This window comes from Pongo pygmaeus, chromosome 12 (assembly GCF_028885625.2).
Source record: "Pongo pygmaeus isolate AG05252 chromosome 12, NHGRI_mPonPyg2-v2.0_pri, whole genome shotgun sequence".
Lineage (NCBI taxonomy): Eukaryota > Metazoa > Chordata > Mammalia > Primates > Hominidae > Pongo > Pongo pygmaeus.
In genome coordinates, this window is record NC_072385.2 from 39,535,983 (window position 1) to 39,547,468 (window position 11,486).

Consider the following 11,486-nt stretch of genomic DNA (forward strand, 5'->3'; position numbering starts at 1 on the left):
TGTTATTAAGGATTTATTATAAACTAGATGTGATGAGAAATATTGAGTAACCATGATAAGAGAATGTCATATTGGGAGATACAGCATTTTTAGGCATGAAGTGTCATAATACAGGAAACATGGAAATTGTTCACTCAAACATGATAGTTGAGAAATTAAATACTAAAAAGATGATTGATTGATAGAGACATACATACATACATACATGCATAGATACATAGATAGATACATAGAGAGATGATAGATAGATAGACAGACAGATAGATAGATAGATAGACAGATGCAGGTACAACACAAAAGTTTTCATTTTTGCCTTGACAACATTGATCTAATTTTAAAGTGCTCTCATGTTGCTGCCTTTCTTCAAAATACTCAATAGCTTAAAATGAAAGTTCAGTTGACTAAAATTAAAGAACTATTTCAAATATTTTCAGGGACACATTGGATGCAAGAAATTTTAGACATGATTCAAAATGATGGCGATGTGGAGAAATGCAAAAGAGTCCCTTCTCTACATAGACATCCTTTCCTTGAACTGAAATTTCCCCATAAAGAAAAATCAGGTGAGTAATAAGCACCAAAACAGAAAGTACTGTCACTTCAAGATTCCAGAGCAATGTGTACTATCTTTGACAGAGCTTCCATGGTAGCCAGAGGTAGCCCATGTCTTTCATGAGGTGAAATTGATCACAGGCCAACGAGTCAAACCCTAGATTGGGTCTTCAGGGCTTCTTCCTGTTCTTAGCTGGTGGCCTTTAGCTTCCCAATAAGATTTTCATTCTCTTTCTCATATTTCTACTTCCCAATGTTATGATAAAGAACACTCCCTCTCCTTTGTATTCTCCTTCATATGTTTGAATCAGTAGAAAGGCCAGAAATCAGCAATCACCTATTGTAAAAGGACAGGTGTGATTTCTGATTAAAAAGGAGGAGAAGTAGGGGGGATATACCATGGACATTCCCAGAATTAATTGTGGGAGCTAAAAAGGTTTCTTCAGAGTGTAAAACCTGGTGAGTAACATGAAATAAAGACAGACCTCTTAGAAGGCTTTCAGAAGGAAAAATCCTTTGCATGTATTTGGGATAGACAGCTATTGTCTTCCATGAAAAAAAAGTGAAAATAAATTAAACCACTCTTTAGATTAAGACACAAATGTAAATTCAAAGATTTTCCAAGAATGACAGCCTATTGTAAAAGGATGGGTGTGATTTCTGAGAAATGAAAGAGAGACAAAAAGAGAAAGGAAAAGAATAATGATATATCATAAACATTCCCAGAATTCATTGAGGGTGAGAAAGAGCTTAACTGAAAGTCTAAAAGCTGAGAGAATAAGAGCAAATAAGCAAAAGTTTCCTAGAAGGTTAGGCAGGACTGGATGCTTTGTATGTCCTTCTGGAAAAAAAATTACTATTTCCAATGAATATAAAACAAAATATAATCACTCTTTAGACAAAGATACAAATGGAATTCAAGTATTTTGGCAGAGTGTAGTGGCAAGAATAAATAAAGAATACAAATTGTTTCTTGCTAGATTTGGAGATTGCTCTTCAAATGTCCTCACCAAGACTGATAAAAACACATCTCCCTTCACATCTGATTCCACCGTCTATCTGGAAAGAAAACTGCAAGGTAAAAAGAGTGGGATTTTCAAACTTCTCTTAGCCTGGTGATATAAACTATACAACTGAAGATAATTTTTAAAATAATATACTTTGAAAAATATTTTACAAAATGTAATTTGCTATTTTTCTTAGAGGAAGTACTTAAAATCAAGGATTACATAAATTTGAAATCTGCAAACATCCGTGTTTTCCAAAATTCTTTTTCCTCTAATCCTATTTCATGAAAAATTCTTGGTCAAATTTTCCAAAATTGAATCTGTGCTGCTACAAATCAGAGAGCAGATTGGGAGTAAAATAAAGAGAAACACATTTTTTTTCTTTTATTATTATTATTATTATACTTTAGGTTTTATGGTACATGTGCACAATGTGCAGGTAAGTTACATATGTATACATGTGCCATGCTGGTGCGCTGCACCCACCAACTCGTCATCTAGCATTAGGTATATCTCCCAATGCTATCCCTCCCCACTCCCCCCACCCCACAACAGTCCCCAGAGTGTGATGTTCCCCTTCCTGTGTCCATGTGTTCTCATTGTTCAATTCCCACCTATGAGTGAGAATATGCGGTGTTTGGTTTTTTGTTCTTGCGATAGTTTACTGAGAATGATGATTTCCAATTTCATCCATGTCCCTACAAAGGACGTGAACTCATCATTTTTTATGGCTGCATAGTATTCCATGGTGTATATGTGCCACATTTTCTTAATCCAGTCTATCATTGTTGGACATTTGGGTTGGTTCCAAGTCTTTGCTATTGTGAATAATGCGACAATAAACATACGTGTGCATGTGTCTTTATAGCAGCATGATTTATAGTCCTTTGGGTATATACCCAGTAATGGGATGGCTGGGTCGAATGGAATTTCTAGTTCTAGATCCCTGAGGAATCGCCACACTGACTTCCACAAGGGTTGAACTAGTTTACAGTCCCACCAACAGTGTAAAAGTGTTCCTATTTCTCCACATCCTCTCCAGCACCTGTTGTTTCCTGACTTTTTAATGATTGCCATTCTAACTGGTGTGAGATGGTATCTCATTGTGGTTTTGATTTGCATTTCTCTGATAGCCAGTGATGGTGAGCATTTTTTCATGTGTTTTTTGGCTGCATCAATGTCTTCTTTTGAGAAGTGTCTGTTCATGTCCTTTGCCCACTTTTTGATGGGGTTGTTTGTTTTTTTCTTGTAAATTTGTTGGAGTTCATTGTAGATTCTGGATATTAGCCCTTTGTCAGATGAGTAGGTTGCGAAAATTTTCTCCCATTTTGTAGGTTGCCTGTTCACTCTGATGGTAGTTTCTTTTGCTGTGCAGAAGCTCTTGAGTTTAATTAGATCCCATTTGTCAATTTTGGCTTTTGTTGCCATTGCTTTTGGTGTTTTAGACATGAAGTCCTTGCCCATGCCTATGTCCTGAATGGTAATGCCTAGGTTTTCTTCTAGGGTTTTTATGGTTTTAGGTCTAACATTTAAGTCTTTAATCCATCTTGAATTGATTTAAACTACTTTAAAGTTCATATGGAACCAAAAAAGAGCCCGCATCGCCAAGTCAATCCTAAGCCAAAAGAACAAAGCTGGAGGCATCACACTACCTGACTTCAAACTATACTACAAGGCTACAGTAACCAAAACAGCATGGTACTGGTACCAAAACAGAGATATAGATCAATGGAACAGAACAGAGCCGTCAGAAATAATGCCACATATCTACAAGTATCTGATCTTTGACAAACCTGACAAAAACAAGAAATGGGGAAAGGATTCCCTATTTAATAAACGGTGCTGGGAAAACTGGCTAGCCATATGTAGAAAGAGAAACACATTTAAAAATAAAATCCTGTTGCTTTGCCCTGCCAAAGTACTGGAAGATGCTCTCCTGGCCTCAGACGCAGAAGTATAGAATCTGCTCCTTGTCAAGGCTTCCACACCTCCATAATCTACTCAGTAGACTAAGCTCAAACCTGTCCTCATTTTTATCCCCCTCACCTCTGTGTCTGATCTGTCACAAAGTCCAGTTCATTCTTCCCATCCTTCTAATCTGTGCACTACACTGCATCACTACCAACTGTACCCAAGTCAGCTCACTGCTATCTTTTGCCTCTCACTTTGTCGGCCTGCCTCTAGACCTGCCCCCTCCAACCCCTCCTCTCTGTAACCTCTATTCTTCCTAAGACACAAATCTGACTAAGGCATTTCCCTACTATAAACACTTCCACAGGTGGATGAAGACGCCTCCATATCCTCTATATGACTTCCATGCCCTTGACAGTCTGTACCCTGCTCCATCTCCTCCCCAGGGTCTTCCCATACCTGATCCTCACTACAGTCCTCCTGAAATCCTGCAGGTCCTTTCACACATGAAGCATCCACACACTTTCCATGTGCTCCCACCTGACTCACACATCTCCTCATCTTTACTTGCATAATTCCTACTTGTTCTTCCAGTCTTTTCATAGAGACCTCCTATAGGAAGCTTCTCTGTCCCCATGGCTGTGTGGGTTTCATGTATCTATATTGGTGAATCTGTGCAGGTGTTTGCCTCATCATTTTGTTCACCACATTGAGTTATAATTTTCTCTCTTCTTACCTCACTGATCAGACTGTGAGCTCCTGACAGGCAGGGACTTGATCATGCCCAATTTGTCAAGCTAAACAGTGTCTGGCACATAGGAAGGGTTAACATCTCTGTTCTGCATTCGTAGACTGAACAACACTGAATTGCCAATGGTCACATCACCATGCCCCTCTGTGCTAACAATGTGAGATATATATCATCAACAAAATCACTCTAATCTTTGAAAACCACTGTTTGAAACATTCCTCCATGTGAGTCTCATACAAATATCATGGAACTAGCTCTGGACTCAGTGTCCCAATTTTTGTGACCAGGCATGACCCACTCATGTACTAAGCATGAATTAGTGGGAGTCTTTCCAATTCTCTGAAGGTCATTTACTTCTTCTATTGAAGGATAACACCTGTTCTCTCCTTACCTAACACTAATCCTAATAAGAGCCAAATGAGATGGCATGCACCAAAATGTTTTCTCACTCTCTAGTCTTTCCCCTGCTGTGAATCTGGAAAATTTCTTTCAACTCACTCAGACACAGCTGAAACTCACCATTTCATGGCCCGTTCCCTGAATGCCCAGGAATGCTTTGTCACTGGCTTCATGACTACTCAGCATATCACATCATATTCCAACCATGATTGACAGTGCTGTCCTAACAATGTGTTCATTTCCTGCATAACCAGGAAGAGTGGTTCCTCATAACCACTCTGAAGTGGGGCATTCTCATTTGTCTTTGTGTTCTCCATGGCTATCAGGGTTGCAGAGTCAAAAAGGCTCTTTTGTTTAATGTTTTAATTGATAACTAATGTATCTAATGCTATAAACTTATAGGATATAGTTACCATTGTATTGAAACACTCACTTAGAGTATTTCATGTCAATCTATTTTTCTCTCCATGGCTTCCTTCCCTCTCCTTGATTTCAGATTGTCTATGTGGCCAGAAATCCCAAGGATTGCCTGGTGTCCTACTACCACTTTCATAGGATGGCTTCCTTTGTGCCTGATCCTCAGAATTTAGAAGAATTTTATGAGAAATTCATATCAGGAAAAGGTGAGTTCAAACTGATTTTTTGGTACCCTCTTTCAGAAGACTCTAACAATAAGCACCTCTGTAAACAGGAGGAGAAAATTACAAAAGGCCATCCTGATTGAGGAGGTCCTATCTTGATGATCTAGGACTGGAGACGCCAGGTAGAAGAGCTATTTTTCCAAAATTGAATACAAATGTAAATTGAAGTCAACTGGGGTCATAAGTTTTGGGACAAAGGTAAAAAGCCCCAAATCCTTGACTTGAGTTTCAAACAATCAACTTCAAAATAAGAAGAGGCAACATTTCCCATGGGAAGACCTGGCAGTGGGGAAGGCATGAGTTGATCTCCTGCCATTTGGTCTAGCAGTGTTATTGGATGTCCAGGCCACCACGTCTAGTTACAAAAGTCATACACTGCACAGCCACAAAGAGCCTTTCCCATAGGTCATAGTGCACAATCTTAGACCTGTTCACCTGCAGGAACCTCACATTAGAATTAGCAGCCATGACCTCTCATCCACTTACTAACAAGATCACACCTTCCAGAGAAGCAGTGAACAAATTAGGACCACACTTTTCAAAATAGCAATTGACTAGATTTGACCAGGTGTCAAATCAGATTGGCAAGGATCTCAAACCCTTCACAGAAGAAGAATATCTCATGAAAACAACAATCTCTAGACAGAAGAAAGACAAGATGGCTACATAAAGTGATTTAGGATGTAAGGATAATCTTTACATATTTTTATGAGCATTAATGCAGAAGCATGATTATAATATTTCATTATAACTGCAGTGAGCAGAACCTAGACAAATGGACAAAAATTACATGGTGTCTCCACCATTTCATTAACGTCTCTCAAATAATTAAAACTTCCATAAGCCAAGTGGGTGAGTTGTGAGGCTGAGTGCTCCCAGTCCTTGAGCAACCTAACTATCCCTGAGCAAGTGTGTTATAGACCTGAGCTTCATTATAACCAGTCCTGACATATTCATATTCATATTCTTTTGAGGAAAAAGAAAAATCAAAATGAAGTGACTTCCACAACATGACCTGAATAAAAACAGATATCTGTGGAAAAGTCAATAAATAATAATTTCCATCAAGCATGTCTCTCCAGTGAATCAAGAGAGATAACCTCATTAGAACATTTTCTCTAGAAACATAAATTAAAACGGACTGACAGATGGACATAAGAAAAATAACAAATCTACATAGGACTCCAGGTGAATAGATTTCCAATATTTATGCAGAGAAGTTTTGAGAGCAGGAAAAGTAGGAGGAAGCAGAGGAAGAGAGGATCCCAGCTTCTTTTTTTATATGATTTTTTCCCAAGGCCTGCATTTTCTTACATTTTTTTGTGTCAACTTGGCTGGATTGTGACACCTACTTATTTAATCAAACAACAATCCTATTGTTTCTGTGAAAGTGCCAATTGTGTAGTTCTGATTTACATCTATAATCAGTTGACTTTAAGAAAAAGAGATAATGTTAAGTATTAATAATATGGGTGGTCTTTATGCAATCACCTGAAGGTCTTAAGAGAAAAAAAAAAACTCAGGTTTCCAAAAGAAAGGATTCTGCCTCAAGGCTGTTATATCGAATCTTGCCTGATTTTCCAGCATCCCCTACAGATTTAAAACATGCCAAGACTCACAATTGCAGGAGCCAATTCCTTTAAATAAAACATCTATACATAATATACATTATATATGTACATTTATCTATAAATACATATTACATAGACATTGCTTAAAATAAATTATATGTGTACACATATATATTATGCACATATATAAAACATGCACACACATAAATATACATGGATGAGTCCCCTTTATACTTGGTTTCCCTTTCTGCAGTTTCAGTCACCCACAATCAACCCCATTCCAAAAATATTACAGTATTTCAAGAGAAAGGATAGAGAGAGGCAGATTACATTCACATAGATGTGAATGTATTAGAGAATATTGTTATAAAAGCTCTGTTTTATTATTAGTTTTGTTGTAATTCACTCACAGTGCCTAATATATAAATTAAACTAACATACACATGTATGTGTAGGAAAAAACATACACACTATTATAATATAAATTGGTACTATCTGTGGTTTCAGGCATCTGCTGGGGGTCATGTGATATATCCCCTGTGCATAAGGAAGAACTAATATATTCTCCTCTGGATTTGCCTATTGCTCTGTTTCTCTGGAGAACCTGGCTGACACAGATGCCAGTCACCATGACACATGCCAAACTTCAAGTCACTGCAAACTTACATCTTTGTTTGTCGTGATTCAAAAGAGAGCATTTCACACACTTGCTCACTTGGTCTGTGGTCATTTTCCTCTGGAGAATGTTTTCCATCATCCTCCAGACAAATCTTCACGTCCACTCAGCACAATGCTTGCAACATAGCTCACCCTGAATAAAGAGAGAGCTCCTGTGTTTATAATGACTGCCCAGAACCAAGCCAGGAAGCTGCCAGAAGTTACAACCTATCAGGGACACTAAAACATCCCTGGGATAAAATATGTCACTGGCTAACTCATGTCCACTCATTCTCTTACCAACTGGTGAAAAGAAAATGCATCCCGAGTTTACCACATAGATGTAGCCTCAGCTGGAAATAGAAGTTCTCCTCTAGGGCACCTCTCTTTCTGCTGCTGCTGCATCGCTTTCCAAACAGGAACTTGCAAACTGCATAGCACAGCTATGCAGGGAAAGCAGCAGGAGGACCCTACCCCTGAATCTGATAGCGTGAATTAGTTGAGTCTGAAAGTAAACACTGTTTACTCGGAACAGGGGAAGTATTTTATTGCCTAATGTTTTAAGGCATGTCACAAGATATAGTCAATGTGTGCAAAGTCACATATTACAAACGTGTACCATAAATCTCTGCTTTACACCATAAATATAGACAAATTTTATTAGTAGAAAATTATTTCCACTTCATTAAGGAACCAAAATGAAAGTTACAGAAGCCTATTTCAAAGGAGAGCTAATTTATTTTATAGCCTTTGGTTTTGTCCCGGTAATGGGAACTAACAGAGTTCTGATGTTTTCCAGTTGCTTATGGGTCCTGGTTTGACCATGTGAAAGGATGGTGGGCTGCAAAAGACACGGACCAGATCCTCTATCTCTTCTATGAGGATATTAAAAAGGTAAGTGGCACTGAGACTTAGAGTCAGCCCCAGAAACCCTCCTGACAATGTTATTCTGTTAAACAAGGTGTCGGTTTAATTGGCCAAGATCTTCTTCTTTCCTCCCTCTTCACCATGCCTTTTACTTCCATGGTCAGAATCCAAAACAGGAGATCCACAAGGTGTTGGAATTCTTGGAGAAAACTTTGTCAGATGATGTTATAAACAAGATCATCCACCATACCTCATTTGATGTAATGAAGTATAATCCAATGGCCAACCAAACTGCGATACCGTCTCACATATTCAATCACTCCATCTCAAAATTCATGAGGAAAGGTCGGTGGCATTTCTTTCACTGAACTCAATTCTAAAAAATTTTCTGCCCTGTAGGCTAAAATAATTTTCAACCTAATTTTCAGGAAGAAGTGACTCATTTCAGTTAAATTTTGAACCTCTGCTGCCTTCACCCTGCCTGTTTGCTGAAAGCCAATGTCAGTGGTTCTGAAACTTTAGTCACATTAGAACCCCTGCAGACCTTGCTAAAGCTTTGATTGCTGGTCTCTGCTCTGAGATACTGATTCCATAGGTCCAGGAGTAGCCCTCAAATTTGCCTTTCTCTCAAGTACTCAGGTGATGCTGTTGGTGCTGGTCACTTTGATTAGAATACCCAGCTCAACCATGAACTTCCCCTTGAAGGCTCATGCATCCTCTGAGCAGCTTTGAACACTCATCTTTAGTCTATCCCTGTAGTTCAAAACCCTAGCTAAGCACTTAGTACTTAGATTTGTAACTATTGGTATTCATGTCTGTCTCCAAAATAAGATGATAGAGTGTCCTGAAGAGAATGCTGTGTTCAGTTTTGTTCCACTAGAACCTAGTATAGAGACTCATACCTCAAAAAAACTCCATAAAGGCCTGTTGTGTGAATGTATGCGTAAATGAACATTATTTCTGTCCTCAAGAAGCTAACATTCTAGATACATGCACAAATAGCTGCAAAAAGTTATAAACAAGAAAGTAAAGTGGAGGCTATACTAGGAATTCCCTAATACCAGTTCTCCTGACTGTATCAAAATTACCTTTAAAAATAGTGACCCCATTCCTGAACATTCCAATTAACTAGTTGCCAGTTGGAATCTAGAATTTGACATTATTGTCAAGTATTTCAGATGAGTCTTCTTGTCAAAGGGTAGGAAACCAGTAGAAATAAAGTACTAGGATAATTCAGAGAAACAATTCATTAGTACAGCATTTGTTGGGCTGACAAGGTACAATAGTTTGCAGAAGATCACTAGTATGTAAATGTCACTTCCGGTACCCAACAACAAATATCTTCTCCAATGAGGTTACTGACATCTTGTAAAGTCTTTCACTGTCCCTGGGAAAATACGACATGATGTCCCCCAGGAAGTGCATGATGGTAACCAGCTGTAGACTTTGGGTTGGGTACACTAGAGCCAGGAGTGTACCCTGGAGCAGAAGATTCAGCACAGTGGGGCACCTCAGTGGGGCCTGCAGCATTTGAGGAAGGAATATAAGGATGCTGTGTGCCTTGTGGTAAGAAAGCCAAGTGGAGTGGAAATGAGGGACCATTCATAGTGGGAAGACCAGGGGGAGTGGGACTGAGGGACCCTCCCTCATGGGAAAATCACGTGGGTAGACTTAGGAACCATTCACTATAGAAAGGTTAGTTGGAATGGGTGCAGAGTCTGTCACAAACTTTGATGTCCTACAGGGAGGCCTGGAGACTGGAAGAACCATTTTACTGTGGCTATGAACGAGAACTTTGATAAGCATTATGAGAAGAAGATGGCAGGGTCCACACTGAACTTCTGCCTAGAGATCTGAGAGGAACAACAACAAAATAAGAGAGAGACTAAGCCAACTATTTTGCCTTTTATTCTGTTGAGCAAGGAACTGTGACTGAATGTGGTGCTTATGAGCTTCAGTCTGTCTCATTTAGTGTGCCTAGTCTGCTAAAATATTAAAACATCATTTAAAATATCAACACACCAGCTAATTTCAGTAAATAAAATAAAAGAAATAGCAGAGTCTGCCAACCTGTGTTTTTTTTTTTTTAAGTACAGATATGTTTTATTGGGGATGACAGATAAAGCAAAAACAAACAATTGCATCATGCATTCCCATGTGTGATCCCAAGTAGATTTCACAAGAAAATCATGCATAGGTATTAGAAGTCCCATTATTAAGAGAAAATGAAACACCTTGGAGTGAACATTCTACACTTTTATGTATAAATAATAACTTCCAAGAGAAAAGAGCTGATAAATAGGTTTCAGAGTCACCATTTATGTAATAGAATGATATAAAAATAAATCACTACTGCAAAATATCAGTTGGAAAATGATTACTCTTCTAAATTTGGCTTGTAACTAGTTTTCTTAATCAAAAGAGTTTGAGTTAGAGAAATCAGGCAGTGAGTACCCCTGAAAAAAATCTTCCCATAATATAAATAAAATGCTTTATGTATCTAATCTATAAATTGAGATCTGGGACAAATGCATCATGACTATGCATTGCCATTCTCTTAATAACTATGCATGGCCATTCTCTTAATAAAGAGTCTCTGTTGCATCACTCTAACAATAAGTATGACCTCAGATTTAATATAAATTTAGTGCTTCAACCATGCACCAGTGAAGACCTGGCTTTTTATATGACCAACTACAATTGTCTTATAAGAACAGAGTGTCCTGGGTGGCCTTAGCGAGTGGGCAGGTGCCAGCACGGCAGATGGCCTCAGAGAAGACAACATGGAACATATCACAAAGGGGGGAAATTTGGAAAGACTTAAACTCAGTAATAAAATTAAAGAAATGTACAAAGATATTTCAATTAACATCTTGAAAAGGAATCAGGAACAATATACAGAGCTTCAAAGGCACAGAGCAAAGTAAACTCTCTGTGGTTGTGATCATTGTCTCTACCTTATTGTAGTGACAAAGCAGTGCTATTGTTACCCCAGACAAAGGGGAAATGACATCCTATTCTCTAGCCAACTGGATGGAAGACAAACTCAAAGGTAAAGAATAGATGATGAGATTTTAAGAAAAGAGAGCATCTAGTCCCTAAATCCTGCTGTAAGGAAGCAGAGAGGATG

General features: G+C 38.4%; 1 protein-coding gene across 1 annotated transcript in view; it reads left to right on the forward strand.

The window, feature by feature from the left end:
* The window catches only part of LOC129029973 (sulfotransferase 1C3-like), a 41,055-nt gene extending 30,842 nt beyond the window's left edge, over nucleotides 1-10,213 (forward strand). The window contains exons 2-7 of the mRNA XM_063649021.1: nucleotides 435-563; nucleotides 1,533-1,630; nucleotides 5,117-5,243; nucleotides 8,289-8,383; nucleotides 8,521-8,701; nucleotides 10,101-10,213. Of these exons, the coding sequence (XP_063505091.1) occupies nucleotides 446-563; nucleotides 1,533-1,630; nucleotides 5,117-5,243; nucleotides 8,289-8,383; nucleotides 8,521-8,701; nucleotides 10,101-10,213 (732 nt within the window). The 5' untranslated portion in view covers nucleotides 435-445. The remainder of the gene's footprint in view (nucleotides 1-434; nucleotides 564-1,532; nucleotides 1,631-5,116; nucleotides 5,244-8,288; nucleotides 8,384-8,520; nucleotides 8,702-10,100) is intronic.
* The last annotated feature ends 1,273 nt before the right edge of the window (nucleotides 10,214-11,486 follow it).